Consider the following 21,748-nt stretch of genomic DNA (forward strand, 5'->3'; position numbering starts at 1 on the left):
GTTATGTATTTTGAAATAGTGAAAAATCTTAAATAATAATTGAAATTATTTCATTATGAATGCATTGGATTGTTCTCTATTTCAGCTCCACATTGATTTTCACATTAAAAAGAAGTTCATTCCCTTTCCTATCATTTTTATCAGGGGACGCTGACGTCGAAGCGCCACCTACTCGCCCACGACCAGGTACACTGCCTTATTCATTCATTTAATTTCTATACATTCTATGTCCGACCAAATATTGCACTGGACTCTCAGAATGTAAAGATTTCTTTCAAATAAATAAGTTCTTACACATCCATATCAAAGAAGAGACTTTTAACATCACACTAATTAATGATTTATGGACCTATGATGATTTCATTTATCTTTGTGTCTTTTGATTTTTTTGGAATGTTTAAAAGAAGCCCTAAATTTCAGAGCTTTATAGTTACATGGGCGGCGGTCCAAAGGGTAGGGGGGGGGGGGGGACGTGTACAGCAGCGTGTGTAAATAGAAATAGGCCGTCTCCCCAACCCCCGAGGGAACAAAAATCACATGAAAACGGCGCACGTGAATTAGAGAGTTAATTTAAAATGTTTAAATATCTTAATACATTCCTTCGTTTTTTATGTAGCCCCGACTACCACACCGGCTCCTGCAAATCCAGGTAAATCATCAATCATACTTTCATTCACTTCATTTCGTTCATTCGTATTTCCAAAACTTTTATTACGGCCCCTTTTTGTATTTAATACACAACAAATTGTGCAGGTTTTCATGCTTTTCATGTGTGATTATCTCGTAATTGTTTTAGTTTTTAGATATTCATACAATTTTCTTTTAATCAATTCAATTCGTTGTTTATTACCTGTAAAAGTGAAGAATTTGTTATGGTGCCCCCCCCCCCCGACGAAAGCCTAATGGAGCAATTGAATTCTCCTCTACATGCATTTCTCTATCTATGAGCAAGAAATGGGTACATGTGCAATATAATAATACTCTATTTTTCATATTCAAATTCAATTAGTTTGATAAGTTTAACTGGATTTCAGACTACCGATCAGAGAGATTAAAGGGATTTCGCGTGGCATATTGCTATAAAAATGCATTCTAAGTTTTCCAACAAATCTATTCATTAAATGTTTAGTTATATTCTTCTTGATATAAGAATTTCATCTAGATTTTGCATATTATTGTGGCCTTTTTGTTCTATTTCGTTTTGATTGGTTTAGTTGGAGGTTTCAAACAAGAAGTGGCACCCCCTCCCGGGGGTAGCTTCAACACAGGCGGGCAATCCCCTCCATCTCCGGACATTGGTAAGAATAACCTTTGGGGAATGGTGATATGGCGTACACTAATAATAATAATAATTAACATCATTTATATAGCGCTTATCACAAAGAATGTATCTAAGCGCTTAAGGAAAATACATAGGAAGACAAAAAATTTCAGCTAAAATCAAATTATACATGTTAACAGTTGAAAGTAGACAGTTGAAGCCGCATATGCTAAGGACGATCTATTTAACGAAAAGATGAGTTTTTAACATAGATTTGAATTTGTCAGTTGAGTCTGCTTGTTTTATGCTCTGAGAAAGGTTGTTCCAAAGTTGAGGGGATGCTGAACAAAAAGATCGGGAACCATAAGACTGGGTGTTGATGGCAGGAACTTTTAAGAGTGATTTTTTGCATGAGCGCAAGTTGCGGGAGGGTGAGTATTCTGATATTAATTGTTGAAGATAGACTGGAGCTGATTTTATCAAACATTGGAAAGTAAGCAAGAGGATCTTAAAATCGATTCGTTCACGAACCCTTAGCATATATGAAGCTCCCTTAGCAGTGGAGTGACAGACTCACGTGAACGACGTTTAGCAATAAGCCTAGCTGCTGAATTTTGTATTCTCTGCAGTTTGTTAATCTGTGTATCAGGTAGACCATACACTATTGTACATAGCAAAGAAAATTATTTCAATTATTATTTCCACATGATTGTGAATGTTGGAATGCCAAATAAGCTGATAAATTCAACCTCTATATACTCTTCTTAGGCCCGTATTCTGAAGTCGGGTCTAACTTAAACTCAGGTTTAAAGTTGTAGTTTAAGTATATGGGAGGCCAAAAGTATCAAAAGTTTTATTAAGTTGTATGTTTCTTATGTTTACTGTGCTCTTTCCTGGTTCATCGATGGTGAAGACGATAATCTTTTTATACTTCCCAGACAATTATGAATGATTTGAGAGCCAAATTAGCTGAAGTATGTTATCTCTACTGTTAGTGATTTATGTAGCAATTGGTTCTCCATACTTAAACCGGCCACAACTTTAAACCTGAGTTTAAGTTAAACCCGACTTCAGAATACGGGCCATAGCGGTTTGTAATGACACTATAAAGGCTATCTATATGGAAGTTGCTCGAATTTGACGCCACATAATTCAAACGTCTAACAATTAATACAAATTCTATGCTAGTTTGAATAGTTATGTTTCTCTTGTGTTGTTCCGCCTCTTTCAGGGGTAACTTTCTCTTTAATGCAATGAAACGTTAATATCTAATGAAGATGATATGTATATCAAATAAAAATCAAATCAACCTATACAATCCGATAAAGAAAAAAAAAGAAGTAAAATGATTTCGGGTCAGTAGTGTTTAGGCAGGAAATTCATGCAGTTTTTTATTTTTATTCTCACTTGATTACTTAGAGAATTTGTTTGATTGTTACAAAAATAATGATTTTCATCCTTTACTATTCAGTTGGAGGTATCAAACAAGAAGTCCCATCCGCTGGTGGCGGTACATTTAATACTGGTCCAGAAACCCCTGAATCTTCAGATATTGGTAAGAATAAACTGGATTTATGCGATAAAATGTTCCAAGTATCGACACAATAATCTACGTTTGTTTTATATTCAGACTGAGAGTGGGCACGATCAAATAAATAAGAATGAATAAACAGTAAAATGTTAGATGAAAGAACTCGTTGCATCACACTGAAACGCCTCAATATTTTCAAGGGGGGGGGGGGGGGTAAGATACTTTCTCTAACAGCTGTCTTTTAAAAGTACATTAAGGAATAGTAACCATTGAAAAGGGTATATTTTACATCATTACATGTCTAAGTTCACCCCATGCGTGTCAATAAAATTTTCGACTGAGATCTGGGGAAACGCGATATTGACAATTTGACCCGAAATAACTAACGAAATTCAAGGTTTATTTCTCCTTCTATTTTTATATAAACACGCTGAAATTCCATCTTGTAAAAAATGTACATGTGAAATTGAATGTAAAGCTGCATTTCAATGTGTTAAGAAACGACAATGAATTTGAGTGTTTTAGTGTCTTTTAAATTGCTATTTTTTGTTTAACAGGAAATGCAGATGTAGGAGAAACCCCACCACAGCGCCCTCGTCCTCAGCCGGAGACCCCAGGTGACTTATTTTATCTAGTCAGATTTGGTAGATTTCGTTTCTTTGAACCCTCTCCCCCTCCCAAAGATTAAATTTCACCTATTCAGGAGAATGAAACTCTTGGAGCAAGTTAGCTTTTGTGAAAGCAGAAAAATCAAAGAATAAGATCAACAAAAGTTTGAGTAAAATAGGACTAGCAATAGAAGAGTTATGAGCATTTGAATTTCGAGATCACTAATGCTATGGAGATCCTCCCATTGGCAATGCGACCAAGATCTATGATGTCACAGATGAACAACTCTCCCCTTTTGGACACTGAAAATATACCCCAAAACATATCTTTTTGCTCATTCTAATCATATGACAAACGATTCATCAATGATATAATGTTGTGAAACCTCTGTACTTGTCCTCTCATAAAGAGAACACCTCACCTTGTGATAGACTCTATAAAAATGAGAATATAAGTTAAATAAGTACTAAAGTAATGAGGGAGTTGTACGTGTGTGACATCACAGATCTTTGTCGCATTGCCAATGGGAGAATCTACATGGCATTAGTGATCTCAATATTCAAATGCTCATAACTTTCTTATTATTCATTCAATCTTCCTCAAACTTTCAACAATATGTTTCTTTGATTTTTCTCTTTGAAATGGATTCAGCTGGTTTCAAGGGTTTCATTCTCCTTTAAAGACTAAAGACTCTTTAGTGAGGGATACACAAATACGCGAGTTCCTCCAATGTATATTTATCTTATTTATCTTGTTGATTATCATTTTGTCATGTTTTTAATCTTTCACTTTTGTTGTTTAGTTGGAGGTTTCAAGCAAGAAGTTCCACCACCTGCCGGTGGTACCTTTAACACCGGCCAACAACAACCCGGTAAGATCTGTGGTTACGGATTTTTGCAATTTGTCTTTTAATGACATTAACTTTCACATAGTAATCACAGGGCACTGGGAACGATTTTTTTACGGGGGGGGGGGGGGGGTGCTGATGTAAATTTCACAAGCAAAAAACACACACAGAAAGGATTTCACTACAAAATATTAGTCATTTCCTTAAAATTCTCAATTTTTTACTACCTACCAGAATACATGCATGGGGTGCTGCCAATGGAGAAAAAAAACACGCAGCACCTCACGGAACCCATGGTAAATTGTCAATTCGTCCACTGCCAACTCATCCACTCACCACATGGTCTACCTTCATTTAGTCTAATGCCATTCCGTCCATCAAGGTGTCGTCTAGCAACCATTTAGTCCAACAACCGTTAGGTCCAATCATCACTTCGTCTATTAATATTTCGTCTAATAACCAGTTGGTCTAATACCCATTTTCTTTTCATTCTTGTTGCACAATTAACACTTAAGTTTAATTTAATTAGACTAATGGTGTAGGGACTAAATGGCTATTTGACCAACCAGTTATTAGACGGAATGGCATTAGACTAAATGAAAGTAGACCATGTGGTGAGTAGATGAACTGATGATAGACCAAATGGGGTTACATTTCGTAATTCCGAAGGTTCTTTATTCCGAAGGTTCGTAATTCCGAAACACGCAAATTGCCTATACCTCGATGTTCGTTAATCCGAAAACGTAAAAGGGTTTGTTAATCCGAACATTTGTGGCGTTATTCCGAAGCTTCGATAATCCGAAAACGAAATAAGGTTCGATGTTCCGAAGGTTCGTTAATCCGAAAAGGAAATAAGGTTCGTTGTTCCGAAGGTTCGTTAATCCGAAAAAGAAATAAGGTTCATTGTTCCGAAGGTTCGTTAGTCCGAAAACGAAATAAGGTTAGTTAATCATTTAGTTTTCGGACTAACGAACCTTCGGAATTACGAACCTCATTTCTTTTTCGGATTAACGAACCTTCGGAATTACGAACCTCACTTCGTTTTCGGACAAACGAACCTTCGGAATTACGAACCTCATTTCATTTTCGGACTAACGAACCTTCGGAATTACGAACCTTCGGAAATACGAACATTCGGAATAAGGAAACCTTCGGAATATCCGAACCTTCGGAATAACGAAGCTTCGGAATTACGAATGTATGCGCCAAATGGTAGTAGAAGAGTTGACAACTGGACGAATTGACATTAGACCAATTGAAAATAAACCGAACCCAACACCCCCAATGACTTTCCAGGGCCATGCCAAACACTCTCATAAGAGGATTGGTCAAAATCAAGCAGTTTATTGGTTAGAATCTACCCGAAAGTTCGGTTTATATTGACCATTTTTATTGGTAGGATATTTTCACCAACATATTGGTTACTGTAATCAATCCCTTTAAAGAGTTTAAGCTGGATAATTTTAACATACGAAAGGAAGTATTTTCAGAATATATAGAACAATCACTTCCTTAATCATGTTAATAAACCAACCACATGTGCAATATATTTGGTAATTTTGAAAAAAATAATCTTATGACATGTTTGAGATCACAGTTTTATGTCGACTCCCAGTTCCTGAAATAGATTGAGTTTAGGCCAGAATTCATGAAGTATATATGTCTTTCTTATAAATATGCGAGTTCATCCAATGTAAATTCGCGAATTTATCTTTATCGTTCATTATCATTTTGTCATGTTTCATTTTTGTTTTTTAGTTGGAGGTTTCAAACAAGAAGTTCCACCACCTTCCGGTGGTAGCTTTAACACCGGTCAACAACAACCCGGTAAGATCTGTTGTTACGGACTTTTGCAATTTTTCTTTTAATGACATTAATTTCACCTAGTAATCACAGGGCACTGGGAACGATTTTTTTACGGGGGGGGGGGGGGGGTGCTGATGTAAATTTGACAAGCAAAAAACACACACAGATAGGATTTCACTACAAAATATTAGTAATTTCCTTAAAATTCTCAATTTTTTACTACCTACCAGAATACATGGGGTGCTGCCAATGGAGAAAAAAACACGCAGCACCTCACGGAACCCATGGTAAATTGTCAATTCGTCCACTGCCAACTCATCCACTCACCACATGGTCTACCTTCATTTAGTCTAATGCCATTCCGTCCATCAAGAGCAATTTACTTTGTTTACTTAATTACACTGTTGAGAATCATTTAAACAACGCTGTTTACTATGTGAATCGCACTGTAGTAAAATGTTTAAAATCTTAATCAGCAAAGTTTAAATTCAAATATTTAATTATCAATAATTTAAGCACGGTTGTTTAAGATTTTTAAACACTGGTTTAAACGGTTTAAATAGCTACTGTGCGATTCACATAGTAAACAGCGTTGTTTAAATTATTTTGAACAGTGCATGTGGTTACATATTTGTGCCACTTTTCTATTACTGACTTTTACATTCAATGTTTGTATGTTGCTTGCACTTTAGATGGTAAAACAGTGTAAATTCATACTTTGTAGAAAACTTTACTGTGATGCAGGCCGAATCATTATCATCCTATTCGCTCCGCGACGTACGGGGGACTCAAGAACGCAGTTAATGTAATGAAAAAATGCCCATCAACTGACAATGAGCAGCTGGAATGACTTTGTCGAAAATTGATGAACCGGAACAGAGGTTTCGTCCTTAGTTTCCGGAGCGGACGAAAAGTTGCAAAGATGTTCTTTGTCCATGCAGGTCGAAGCTGATGTTTTGATTCATCATTTTCGATAAAGACTTATTGGTTGTCCACTGCCCTGAAGGCACCGGCGTAAATCATCATATTGCGTCACATCTATTTTTCAGGAGGGGGGGGGTGATCTATTTATCCGCCCCCACATGAAAAGCATGACGTCAGTCACGGATTTACGCCCGTGCATGAAGCGCATTTGACGATACATTTTTCTATGTTCTGGAATCCGTCGTGTGGCGAGGACCTCCCTATCAATATTAATTTTATCACGCTGTATATTCTTCACGAATTTAACTCATCCATAAATGTCGTCCTATTTCATATTATGTTATATGATTATACTTTTCCAAATCTTTGTTTAGTTCCCGGAGGAAGTTTCAACCAGAAAGTTCCATCATCTTCCGGAGGTACCTTTAATACTGGTCAAGAAACCCCCCAAAGCCCACCAGAAATTGGTAAGAATAAGCTGAAGAAGAAAGACTATTGTTTTTCAGTCATCATCCTATTGTTTTCTATTATTTTTTTCCATTAAAAAATAATATATAGTAACCCAGATACAAATTAACAGATTGACATCGGACAAAGACTGATCATAATGGGAGTAAATTATGAGGTAGAAGCAACTCATCGGGGCCCCGTCTTACAAAGAGTTACGGTTGATTCAATCAATCTCAACTGTATGGAAATCCATCCATATACCATAATTTTTTTATAAAGGAAATTAGCTCAATATCCTTAGTAAACAAAGAGAATCACACTGAATCTTGAAGAGAATGATGAAAATAAATGAAAATACATGAAAATACATCACATCTAGACATTATTTTGAAAACAAATTTGTATTTTAGATGTTGACGTTGCTGGCATGGGCGGAAATCCCAGGGGGGACAGGGGGGACGTGTCCCCTCTACCAAAAATAGTAGGGGGGACACAATATCAAATGTCCCCCTACTATTTTTGGCCTTTTATGATGGATAAAATTGCATCATTCACATTCGATATAATACGTGTATTTTGGACTAAATGACCTTACATTTTGAGTGAAAACCTTTGGGTTTTTTTTGCTTGTCAAGTGTTCCAGAGTGAATAAAATAAGATTAGAGGAAGACTTGGAAAATAAAAGAATCTTTCATGTCACTATATAAAATTTTCGCTCACACTTCGCGCTTGCATTGCCTGTTAGAGGATTTTTCAATATGGAGCTTAAATATCAAGTTTGGAAGTCAATATACATTAGACAGTTTACCTCGGAAATCGAACTTTCATTATTTTGTGTGATTTACAAACTGATTTTTCAAAGTGCTCTGTAAAAGAGACAGCTTTATGGTCTGATTATTGACATTTTCTACTCGCACTGAGCGCTTGCAAAATTCGATTTATTCAGAACCTATTATTTTTGTGTATTCCATTTAGTTTTGAAAAATATCCCTTTTCAAGTCTGATTGTCAAAACGTAGCAGATAGCGCTAATCGCATTTTGATTGGCGATTTATTTACGTCTCAATATTGATTTTCATGAGATTTGCGCTCGCATTAATGGTTAAAAAATATTTCAACTGATGCATTCTATTCATAATTACTAAAGTGCTTGAAATGTCCAGTTTTCAGGCCATAATATCATCAGATTTCTCGCCCTCATTAGGCATTAATAAATAAGATATTAATTTAATGATCCATATCCACCTCACAATTTTCCTACAAAGTGTTTGAAATATATAGTTGAAATTGACTCTTTTTTCAGATCGGAATATCAAATAGTTTAAGCTCGCGCTTCGCGCTCGCTGATAAATGTGTAGAATGCCGAGATTCTAGGTCTAAATCTGAAACACGCGCATGTTTATTCAGATATTCAACTTGTTCTTTATTTAGATCAAAATCCAGTTTCAGATCACAATATCACAAATTTTCTGCTCGCATTATTAATGTAGAAAGATCCCCTATTACTCACCCTTTTCATGATTTACAAAACATGAGTAGAGTGTCCCGTTTTTAGGTCTAAATCTCGAATTTTTCTGCTCCCGCTTCGCTTGCATCAATTGTTTAGTTATATAGCTACCCTGTTCACGATTACAAAAATTGATTAAATTTTTTAATTCTTTTTGTAGAAATGTCAAAAATGTTCAGCTCACAATTTGTGCTAGCATTATTTGATTGTCTTCATGGCTAAGTGCAAGCAGTCCTTAACAAGTACATTTTCGATCGATTCAAATTAAACGTATATGAATGTTTTCTGGCTGCATTTTGCACTCGCATTATTAATGTAAGGACCGGGTGTAAGGAAGACCCCCAATTACTCATCCTTTTCATGATTTACAAAACATGAATAGAGTGTCTCGTTCTTAGGTCTATAAATCTCAAAATTTTCCGCTCGCGCTTCGCAACAATTGTTTAGTAATGTACCTATTATATGTTTAAGTTACAAAAAGTGCTTAGAATTTCCAGTCTTTGGGCAAAAATTTCAAAAAATTTCAGCTCGCGCTTCGCGCTCGCATTATTTTATTGTTGAAATATGGAACGTCTTCATGGCTAATTGCAAGCAGTCTTTAACAGGTACCTTTTCCATCAGTTAACCTCTGCTCGCACTTTGCGTTCGTAGTAAATATTTAGTTGTATATACATCTTTTTCAGGATAACAAACATTGCCCAGAATGTTCAAATTTTAGGAAAAAATACATAAATTTGCCCAAAAAATTTTGCTCGCGCTTCGCGCTCGCATTATATAAATAAGGACGATGATATTATATATTTATGTTGATTTATAAGAATAAAGCTAAAAAGTGACAATGAGGACTACTCCTTCAATGAAACAGACAAAAATTACCTTTAAGCGGCCGATCGGGGATTAACATATGGCTGAAAACATTTTTGCCCCCCCCCCTATTGGTGAAGGCTGGATCAGCCCCTGTTGTCCCCCCTACCTTTCGGGACAGATTTCCGCCCATGGTTGCTGGTCGTCCAAAGTTGTGGTTGATTGGATCAATCGTAACTCTTTGTAAGACGGATTGTTGCAGCTACTCTGAAATGCCTTGCCATCAGCGCGCATGGCCATATGGAGATTCGAAGGGGGTTGGGGATGGGGGAGGGGGGGGGGGTGGTGGAGGTCAATAATACATTCTTGGAAATCTGGGCGGGTTGGGGTAAAAAACACATTATTGTAAATCTTTCAAAAATATATGTGCATAATCTTTGTCTTAATAATATCAAGCAGGTTCCATACTGAGATGTGCAAGCACGACATTAGCACCCCAGCCAAAAGAATCCAAAGTATCAAAATTTGTTATTTTATAAAGCACCCTGGAGCTTGCCCTTTCAATCGAATACACTGACTGCGACTAGTAATAGTAAAAATGCAATTCAAAGTATTGAGGCAAAGCATTTATTAAAGAAAGTCGTCATTCACATTCTTATCATTTTTTTTCCATTGGGCCTGTAGGGATTATATTTCTTTAGAGTTTTCTTTTATTCTTTTATTATGATATATTTTCATTGTCACGCTTGCTAGGGGATGCAGAGGTCACCCAAGAAGAACGTACTCGTGAACGACCAGGTGAATTAGATATACCAATTTTTTTAAATTCAGTTTATGAAAAAAGTGATTTTATGATATAAATAATTTGCATGCTGTTTACACTGAAGATAGTATTACAGTGGAAATCATACATTGTAGCAATCTTTACTATGATGCATGCCGAATCATATCATCCTATTATTTTCTCAACGAACGACAACACAAAAGATTATATGTGTGTGATGTAGAATTTATATTATCACATGATTTTTATGTTCATGGAGTTTGTATGGTGGTTGCATTCTCATTCAATATTTGGAAATTCTTTTCCCGTTTGTTTAGCTCCTGCAGGAGGCTTTGATCAGAACGTACCTTCCGTTTCCGGGGGTAGCTTTAATACCGGTCAATCTCCAAACACACAAGAAACTGGTAAGAATGAATTAGGGAAAATATGAGATCATTTTTGAAAACCATTGATATAAATTATTATTATGCAATAAAGGGAGAGTTCTCCATTATAAGTTAAGCACAGGCAGAACATTAATAATTTGAAATGCAAATGAATTTGGAAAGTCGAATTTACCGGATATATAGTCGCTCTGAAAGCAGTTGGGTTTTCAAAATGATGCAGGGGTGGGTTATATGTTTACACCCCCTCCGCTTCAGAATCGTTCCTTAAATGTCAAGTCCACCTTAGAAAAAGTTGACTTGAATCAATAGAGGGGAAAACAGATATTTGTTAATGCACAATTCCGCGATGCGCAGATGCGCAAATGAGAGAGTCGATGATGTCACCCAGCACTTGCTCATTTCTTTTGCTTTTTATTGTTTGAATGGTGTGGTTCTAGTAGGATTCATGGTTTCAATTTATACAAATTAGATAATAATAAAGACGACCTGTATATTGGCTGAACCTAAAAGCGTTAAAGCAATGATAATTCCACACGTTGAGGGAGGAATAAAACTTTATTTCACATAACAATGAGAAGAAATTCAATATATTTCATATTCAATATGATAAATTACAAAAGAAAAATTCGGGTGGGTGGTGTAATCCCTTATTTGCATACCAAGCTACCAAGCGAACCAAGAAGTGCATATAACTCCTTTGTTGGGTTGGACTTTCCCTTTGACATGTTTGAGCTTCGTGATCGTTATGGTTATTAGCACTTGTATATTTGTAATTTTTTTCCATTTATTTACGATTCAGTAGGCGACTCTGACGTAGCCAGTCCACCTACTCGAGGTAGTTCATCAGGTAACTTTCTGTTTAACTTTTATTGTCAGTTACCGAGAGGAGTACTGATCCGGACTGAAAATAATTATTTTTGAATAGATACTAGTCTCACCAAGCAAAATGTTGAATATTTTCATCAAAATCTGATAACAAAATAACGAAGTTATTGAATTTTGTTTAGTATTATTTTTTTAGAGCAGTTAAATGTACACATTGCGTGGGATAATGACGTCTTATCCCAACTTCCCATTTTCTTATCTTATTACATAAAATGTCCTCTCCCCTAATTTTCACTCCCTCCATCTCTTCCTGCCCCATCCCCTTCACGAGCATGACGAGTATGACGTGCCCTTCATGCCATAAACCTTCATTCATTCACTCACTCGAGTGAGTGAATGATTTGTACGTATTTTACCATCACTCACTCGGGAGAGTGCGTGATGGTACAGTTTTATCCAATCAGAGAGCTAGAATCGTATTGGAGACCCCCTCACTGCAGCGGAAGTACATCCACTCGGGTGAATGTACGAGCACTCACCAGTGGATACGAAAAGTGGTTGTTTTATAACACTGTGCCTATAGAGCGGACAATACCCTTTTATGTAGGTCAGAATCTTACTTGGCGTCCAACTGCGATAGGTATTTCTTATCGCGTTGTAATAGTCTACTCACTCAGACCCACTTTCGAAACAAGTGATCGCGGATTATCATTTGGTTGAGAAACGGGCAATGTTTATTCAAAATTCACATGTAAGCTGTATAGCAGCCTGTTATTCATTATTGCATCTTTGAAATATGTGCCACAAGATCTACAAAGTTACTTTCAGTATATAAGGGAATGAAAATTCAGAGCAAAGTTTACGTCAAAATAACAAGAAAATTGCCCCCATGATATGTATAGGCGCTATGTTGTTTGTATATATTTATCTGCATAAAGTAGTTATGAATACAAGTGTAAAGTTACGAGGAATATGGTAACAAAATGTTTCACAGTCATGAGTGTGAACATGCAACCCTTGCGAGGTGGAGACGAAGTGGCTGCTCTTGGAATCGGCATTCATTCACTCACTCCCCTGTAGCCACGCTCACCATACGGGTCACGTGATTGCACTTAAAAGCAATCACTCACTCCGCTAGGTACATCCACTCGGTCCATACAAGTCACGTGATTGCTCTTTGTAACAATCACTCACTCCTCTGCAATGTTCAGATATGGCCCCATCGTCAGGCCACGTGATTAGAAATACCAACAGTCTTATTTGCTCCTCTTCAAGTTACAATATACACGATGGTTTTTAATTAAAAGTTACGCCTTTATATTGGAAGATGAAAGCAGATGTTTACACATTCGATAATTGCCCCCTCCCTTTTATGTCTTAAATTAAGTCAACTAATACAATTATGATAAATGTAACCATATCGGGTTATTCCGTCTTAATGAAGGGCCCCAACCGTATCGGGAGAGATTAATACAAAGATGGCGACTGGGATTCTCATTTAAGATAGATCGATATACAAGTATGTTTCAAGTTTTTATTTTCCACTTTAATTTGAAGAATAAAATTTCCTTGCGTCTCTTAAAATAATATGACACAGATGAGATAAATTTGATAGAGTCTTCCTTGTGACTATGTATTTTGTATACATTTATTTCCATAAAGTAATTAAGAATACAATTGTGAAGTAAAGAGGAATATGGTACTAAACGATTGCCAATCATGAGTGTGAACATGCAACCCTTGCGAGGTGAAGACGAGGTGGCTGCTCTTGGAATCGGCATGCAGTCACTCACTCCCCTGCAGCCACGATCACCATACGGGTCACGTGATTGCGCTTAAAAGCAATCACTCACTCACTCCGCTAGGTACATCCACTCGGTCCATACGAGTCACGTGATTGCTCTTTGTAACAATCACTCACTCCTCTGCAATGTTCAGATATGGCCCCATCGTCAGGCCACGTGATTAGAAATACCAACAGTCTCATTTGTTCCTCTTCTAGCTACAATATACACGATGGTTTTTAATTAAAAGTTACGCCTTTATATTGCAAGATGAAAGCAGATCTTTACACATTCGATAATTGCCCCCTCCCTTTTATGTCTTAAATTAAGTCAACTAATACAATTATGATAAATATAACCATATCGGGTTATTCCATCTTAATAAAGGACTCTAAAGGTAACAGGAGAGGTTGACACAAAGATGGCGACTGGGATTCTCATTTAAGATAGATCGATATACAGGCATGTTTCAACCCCCCCCCCTTTAATTTGAAGAAAAAAATGTCCTTGTGTCTCTTAAAAGAATACGACACAGATCAGATAAATTTGATAGAGTCTTGCCTGTGACTATGTATTTTTGTATATATTTATCTTCATGAAGCGAAGTAACGAGGAATATGGTAACAAAATGTTTGCCAATCATGAGTGTGAACATGCAACCCTTGCGAGGTGGAGACGAAGTGGCTGCTCTCGGAATCGGCATTCATTCACTCACTTCCCTGTAGCCAGGCTCCACCATACGGGTCACATGATTGCGCTTAAAAGCAATCACTCACTCCGCTAGGTACATCCACTCTGTCCATACAAGTCACGTGATTGATCTTTGTAATAATCACTCACACTCTCCATACGGGTCACGTGATTGCGCTTAGAAGCAAACACTCACTCCGCTACAGCCACTTGTTTCATGGAGCTACTTTAATACATGTTTAGACAGCGTTTTTTTGTACCTTGGTGCTTATTACAAATGTCGTGACCCGGCCACCGCAGTTGCCGGTCATTCATACAGCTCTTCTATCACTTCATGCCGAACATGGTCGCTTTGTTTTGGAATAGTTGTTTTGGGATACCGTTAATATATATTTACCTCTCCCCCTTGCGGTTATCGTTTCCCCGACTGGCGACGGACTCAAGCTTTTTTCTGTATGAAAGGACACTGTCTCCAAAACGATCGGGGGCACTGAGGGGGGTCGGGGAAGGGGCACAGTGAGCATTGGCCCCCACTTTCCCCCGGGCCCAGAAAATTTGAAATTGAAAAAAAAAGTATACGAGTACATGCTCTGCTCAAGCTGCAATGAAGTGTTCCAAAACAACAATTTTGATAATCAATTTGCGAAAATTTTCCCATTCAGTCAGTGTTTGCACAATTACATAAGATTCCAAATTTGGCTTGCGCTGTGCGCTGGCAATGACTGTTTGTAGAGATAAATAAATGGTCTATTCGATCGGAAAACACAGTGGGCCTTAAACATTATGTGTGACCAAATCAATATGCACGAATTATCCTTCTCGTGATTCGATTTTTATTTCTTTTTTAATATCTAGATACGCATCCAGCGTGTTGATAATTACAAAAAAAGTTATGAAAATTTTGAAAAAGTCAGCTAGCGCTACGTGATCGCATCAATTCTTTAGTAAGATACACATGCATCTTGCTCGTGGTTTGAAAAAAAATGCTCATAACGTTCAGTTCCCGGATAAAATATTCAGCTTGTCCTTCGCGCTCGTATTATTCATTTGGTGAGATGTCATATATTCACATATCACTGTAAGCAGTCCTTAGAGGGGAAGTTCAACCTGAAGATAAGTTTGTTGCAAAAATAGCAGAAAAAATAATACAAAAATATTGCTGAGAAACGTTTTGAGGGAAATCCACTAAAGATCAAGATAGGTATTACATAGGCGGATCCAGGGGGCGAGGGGCCCGCCCCCCCCCTATTGGCGGAGCAAAAAAAGAAAAAAAGGAAAGAAAGAAAAAAAAGAAAAAAAGAAAAAAGGAGGGAAAAGAAAGGAGAAAGAAGAAGAGGAGGAAGACGAATAAAATAAAAATAATCTTTCATGTCAATATATAACATTTTCGCTCGCGCCTCGCGCTCGCATTGCCTGTTAGGTGATTTTCATATCTTGTTCAATATGGAGTTAAACATCAAGTCAAGTCAATATACAAAACATATTTCACCTCGGAAACCGAACTTTCATTATGTGATTTACAAATTTATTCTTAAAAAGTGCTCTGTAAAAATGTCAGTTTTATGGTCTGAATATTAACATTTTCTGCCCACGCTGCGCGCTCGCAAATTTTGATTTATCAGGTACCAATTATTTTCGTGTATTCCATAAAGTTTTCAAAATATCCCTTTTCAGGTCTGATTGCCAAAACGTATCACCTAGCGCTGCACGCTCGCATTTTGATTGGCAAGTTATGTAGGTCTCAATATTGATTTTACAACAAACTACTTAAAGTCCCCTTTTCATAAAAGTTTTTTTTTTCTTTCAATCTTTATTGATCAAAATATAAATTACATTACATAGTTTATAACAAATTTTGGCTCACAATTCGCGCTCGCATTAATGGTTAAACATATATTAACTGATGCATCCTATTGATAATTACAAAAAAAATGTCCAGTTTTCATGCCATAATATTATCAGATTTCGCGCCCTCATTCTCATTAGGCATTAATAAATAAGATATTAATTTAATAATCAAATTGTCCTATTTGTTTCATCTCGTGCTTAGCAAGAGGAATAGGAAGTGCTTGAAATATAGAGCTGAAATTGACTCTTTTTTTTTCAGATCGAAATATCAAATAGTTTAAGCTCGCGCTTCGCTCTCGCTTTGATTTTCATGATAAAAGATTATTTAGAATGGCTGAATTATAGGTCTAAATATGAAACACGCGCGCATGTTTATGTAGATACTTAACTTGTTTTCTATCTTAATCATTATCCAGTTTCAGATCACAAAATATCAAAAATTTTCTGCTTGCACTTTGTGCTCGCACTATTCATGTATAGGAAGATCCCTAATACTCATTCTTTTCATGATTTACAAATCATGAATAGATTGTCCCGTTTTTAGGTCTAAATCTCGATTTTTTTTTCCGCTGACGCTTCGCGCTCGCATCAGTTATTTAGTTAAAAGCTATCATGTTCACGATTACAAAAAAATTGATTAAAATTGTCCATTCTTTATGTAGAAATGTCAATTTTTTTCAGTTCGCGCTTCGTGCTCGCATTATTTGATTGTTGAAATATGTAACGTCTTCATGGCTAAGTGCAAGCAGTCCTTAACAGGTACCTTTTCGATCAGTTCAAAACATATATAAAAATATTCTGCTCGCGCTTTGCGCTCGCATAATCAATGTAAGGAAGATCCCCAATTACTCATCCTTTTCATGGTTTACATAGATCAGACTGGATGTACATCTCAGCTTCATTCTTACAAACAAGATAAAGCCTATAACAAGCGAGCGCTAATCGCGAGAGCTCAAATTTTGGGAGATTTTATATTAATAGAACTCAGTGTTAAATATTCTGAGCAGTATTTGTATTCCTGAACAAGATTATCAAACTAAACGGAGATCAGGCGCGGCGCAACTGAGCGCGAGCTGGATTTTTTTTATACACTAGCTTATAGCTGACCTACAAAAGCTAGAACCTGTTAAGGACTGTTTGCAATGACTCATATATACATAACATATCTCACCAAACAAATAAAGCATTTTTTTATATTTAGACCTGAAAACCAGACATTCTGAGCACTCAGTAGCCTATAATCTAAGCGGAGGCTGTAGTCATTGTCGTTGCTGTTATGTTGAACGAAAGCGATACTTCTGATCTGGCAAAGACTACGCATTTTGGCTGCGTAACGCAACTTTCTCTTTGATGGACAATAAAATACGCCTAAAATGTCTATTTTTGCACTTTCCTAGGGTTATAAAAACTCTTTATCAATAATGTATTCTTTGCAAATCTGTATTACATTCCCTTTTATATAAAGTATACATGAACTACTGATAGATGCGATAAAAGACACCGGGGTCTTAAGTACTACAATTTTTAAATTTAACAAAAACGAAAAAAAGCACGACATATTATATTTTTTATTTCTCCCTCACTTTTTCCCCTTTTTTCAGAGTTATCTTACAAATCTAATCAGATAATACAGATTCCATTATTTGTTTTTCCTCGTTTAATTTTGTTTTTAACAATATAGGGGGATGTATATGATTCTAGATTGAAATGGAAACCTTTGGACGGAGCAATGGTAATGTTCATTTAATATTTGATATTTTTGAGGAACTGTATTTTTCAGTCTCGTTTTGAATTGCATTTTTTTAATTTAAGTCATTGCCTCTCCCCTCTCTCCCCTCTCTTATTAGCAATTGTGTGTGTATGTTATAAACTTTTTGGTTCTTTTCCCCCCATTTTGTTTTTTATCTGTTTTTTTTTTGTATTTGAATCAAATGGCAAGGGAGAAATTGTTTGTTTAAAAACAATTAAATTGAGATCTTAAAAGACAATTTTGTACAAATTCTACGTCTCATATTTTGAAAGTCAACAACGTTCACAATAGCGTCAATGTGACGGTGTGGTTGTACATGATTGTATGAGAAGGGAAAAGAAGGGCGTGTGCACGTTATTACCACGCTATCAGGAGCGGATCCAGCCTTCGCCAATAGGGGGGGATTTTTTTAGCCACATTTTCCCCGATCGGCCGCTCGAAAATGATTTTTGGTTTCTTTGAAGGGGTAGTCCTATTGGTTACTTCTTAGCTTTATCCTATAAATCAACATGAATATATAATACCATAATCCTTATCTATATAATGCGAGCGAGAAGTGCGAGCTAATTTTTTTTTTAATCTTATGTATTTTTTTCCTAAAATTTGAACATTCTGGGCAATGTTTATTAGCCTGAAAAAGATATGTATGCGAATAAATAATTACTACGAACGTGAAGCACGAGCAGAAATGAACTGATGGAAAAGGTACCTGTTAAAGACTGCATGCAGTTAGTCATGAAGACGTAACATATTTTGAAAATCAAATAATGCGAGCGCGAAGCGCGAGCTGAAATTCGTTAACATTTTTTACTAAAGAATGGAAATTCTAAACACTTTTTGTAACTTAAACAGAATATAACTTAACAATGCATGCGAGCGGAAAATTTTGAGATTTAGACCTACTGAGCGAGACACTCTATTGATGTTTTGTAAATCATAAGAAGGATTAGTAATTGGGGATCTTCCTTAAATTAATAATGCTAGCGCAAAGCTCGAGCAGAATGTTCATATACGTTTTGAACTTATCGGAAAGGTACCTGTTAAGGAATGCTTGCACTAAGCCATGAAGACGTTACATATTTCAACATTCAAATAATGCGAGTGCGAAGCGCGAGCTGAAGAGTTTGACATTTCTACATAAAGAATGGACAATTCAATTTCATTTTTTGGATTGTGAACAGGATAGCTTTATAGGTCTAGAGAACAAGTTGGGTATCTGAATAAACATGCGCGTGCGTGTTTCATATTTAGACCTAGAATAGGCATTCTAAATACATGTTTTATCATGAAAATCAAAGCGAGCGCGAGCTTAAACTATTTGATATTTCGATCTGAGTCAATGTCAGCTATATTTCAAGCACTTTGTCATGTTTGTAGGAAAATTATGAGGTGGATATGGATCACAGTTAAAAAAGAGCTGATATGTTTCATTACTTTGAGTTTTGACATAGAACCGGGACATCCTTAGGACATGTCATCATATGAAAATTATGACTGTCTTCCTATTCCTCTTGCTAAGTGCGAGATGAAACAAAAGGGATATTTCAAGTATTCCTATTAATTATAAATTCAATGCATCTGGTACGACCGTGTAGCCAGGATTTAATTTTGGAGGGGGCGGTAAATGCACGCAAAGCGTGCAAACATTTACAGAACGCGCGAAGCGCGCTCCCTTTGCGGGAGGGTGCAGAGAGGGGGGGGGGGGTCCCCCTCCCTCGCGGAGCGCGAAGTTTTAGATTTCTCATCAAATTTCAATCAAATTAAGATGTCTCTTTCGTCCCTAATACCCTTATCAACACGAATTTTATTAACCTACTGTGATTAAAAACAAAAGATGAGCGCCTACAAAATGGGAAAAGATTTAGGAATTCAAATTAATTCATTTTAACGCGGGAAGCGCGAAAGCTAAGAGGTTTTGTTTAAAAAAATGAGAACAAAAGTGGTGTAAAATACCTATCTTTAGTCACATCAGATTTGATTGTAAAAACTTAAGCCACATCAATTTTTTTTTTACTCGCAAAACAGACTGTAGAAAGCGATTACATGCAGGGATCTCTTCCCGCGAATGGCAAGTTCTGAATTCTATTAATTTCTCTGAAACTTTAACCTACCCTAATTTTGATATTTCTTAGATAATACAAAGAAAAATAAAGCTCAAAATGTGAAAGGGGTGATGAAAGCTAGAAGAGGGACTTTTCCTTTTCCATGCACGCGAAACACGGATACTTCTGTGACTTATTTTGGAAGAAAAAATGTGTAATTTTGCTCAATATTAAGCGCTATCAAGCAAAACCGAAACAGGATCGGAGATGGATGTGCAGAAATACAAAATAAAGTTTCATCGTACCTACTTTTGAATATATCATAGCATGACACGAATCTAATGCATTTCTCTTTGAACAGGAGCTTTGCCAAAAAATTGCCTGCTGAAAAAACGGAAAAATAGCATTTGGGGACTCGGGGAGTGACGATATAAAAGTTTACCCGCTCTGAACAGAAGAGTCGAAATTTTGTGTCAGTGCAATTAAAAAAATACCTTTCATACTATCCACGTATACTTTACAATTTCTAGCAAGAATGCGATTCCCATGGCCGGGGAAGGGGAAAAATGGAGTAGAAAAAAAGGTGTGGGAAAAATGATGAAAGGCAATTCTGATATTTTTTCCCGCCCAGAGCGCGTAATCAAATTTTTTTATGAAGAGAGAAACACACATTTCATTTAGGTTTTTATTCTTTTGACATGTTTGACAAAAAAAAGAGAAAAAAACAATAAAGCTATGCCTTTCTTCAAATTTCAAATTCGAATTCAAATTCAAATCCAAATTTAATTATTTCACTTTCATCAAACAAAAACAAATTGTATACCATATATAAACATAAATATTTGTATACGTTGCAAAAAAAAAGAAAAAAATTAATGATACATATGTTGTGAAAAAAAACACTTAGATAATTTGGGCAACACATTGTAGGTTTTAAATAAGTATACTATTTTTCAATAGAAATTAAATTAAGATGGAAATGGAGAGACCCACTAAAAAACAATGCTTGTACAATGTGGGCCCCTCAAAAAATACCTTCCTTTTTCTCCCTTCGCTTTTTCTTTTTCTAACTTTTCCCCCTTTTTTTTTGGGGGGGGGGCGACCGCCCCCACCGCTCCCTGGCTGCGCGCCTGATCTGTTAATATATTTTTACCATTAATGCAAGCACAAATTGCGATACTATTTTTTTTTTAAATATGCACTGTCGTGAGAAGGGGATTTTCAGTAGTTTGTTGTATAATCAATATTGAGACATACATAACTCGCCAATCAAAATGCGAGCGTGCAGCGCAAGCTTGACAATCAGACCTGAAAAGGGATTTTTTTAAAACTTAATGGAATACACGAAAATAATAGGTACCCAGTGGCATAGATCACGGCATTGGGAGGAGGGGGCCAGAACAATTTTTGAGTCACTTAGTGGGCGCGCGAAGCGCGCTCAATTGCCAGATATACTGACCTAATAGATACACTTTAAGGACTGTGCCTCTATAAATGGCACTGGCGTAAATCCGTGTTGATGGGTGGGGGGGATGACTGAAATATTTTGGCATTTTTTTGCAATCATGTTTTTAGATATGCAAGGAATTGTCATTGATATGTCCACAGTGGCGTACCGTGGGTCACGGCATTGGGGAGGGGGGCACCAGTAAAATTTTTGAATCACTAAGTGAGTGCGCGAAGCGCGCTAAATTGCCAGTTATACTGACCTAATAGAGACATTTTAAGGACAATGTCATTAAACGGATATGTATCTCACTGATCAAATAATGCGAGCGCGAAGCGCGAGCTGAATTTTTTTATATTCACACCTAAAAAGGGACAATATAATCAAATTTGTGTAATCATGATAGGTACCTGTCTCGCTAAACAATGCGCGCGCGAAGCGCGAGCTGAAAACT

At 36.6% G+C, this 21,748-nt stretch overlaps 1 protein-coding gene across 1 annotated transcript in view; it reads left to right on the forward strand.

The window, feature by feature from the left end:
- LOC129271476 (uncharacterized) overlaps nucleotides 1-11,829 on the forward strand; it is a 29,071-nt gene extending 17,242 nt beyond the window's left edge. Inside the window, exons 11-21 of the mRNA XM_064106633.1 lie at nucleotides 145-186; nucleotides 617-649; nucleotides 1,215-1,298; nucleotides 2,733-2,816; nucleotides 3,350-3,409; nucleotides 4,204-4,272; nucleotides 6,007-6,075; nucleotides 7,353-7,445; nucleotides 10,492-10,536; nucleotides 10,840-10,926; nucleotides 11,711-11,829. Coding sequence (XP_063962703.1) covers nucleotides 145-186; nucleotides 617-649; nucleotides 1,215-1,298; nucleotides 2,733-2,816; nucleotides 3,350-3,409; nucleotides 4,204-4,272; nucleotides 6,007-6,075; nucleotides 7,353-7,445; nucleotides 10,492-10,536; nucleotides 10,840-10,926; nucleotides 11,711-11,829 — 785 coding nt within the window. The remainder of the gene's footprint in view (nucleotides 1-144; nucleotides 187-616; nucleotides 650-1,214; nucleotides 1,299-2,732; nucleotides 2,817-3,349; nucleotides 3,410-4,203; nucleotides 4,273-6,006; nucleotides 6,076-7,352; nucleotides 7,446-10,491; nucleotides 10,537-10,839; nucleotides 10,927-11,710) is intronic.
- Nucleotides 11,830-21,748: the final 9,919 nt, after the last annotated feature.

The sequence above is a fragment of the Lytechinus pictus genome, chromosome 11 (genome assembly GCF_037042905.1).
Source record: "Lytechinus pictus isolate F3 Inbred chromosome 11, Lp3.0, whole genome shotgun sequence".
Taxonomy (NCBI): Eukaryota; Metazoa; Echinodermata; class Echinoidea; order Temnopleuroida; family Toxopneustidae; genus Lytechinus; species Lytechinus pictus.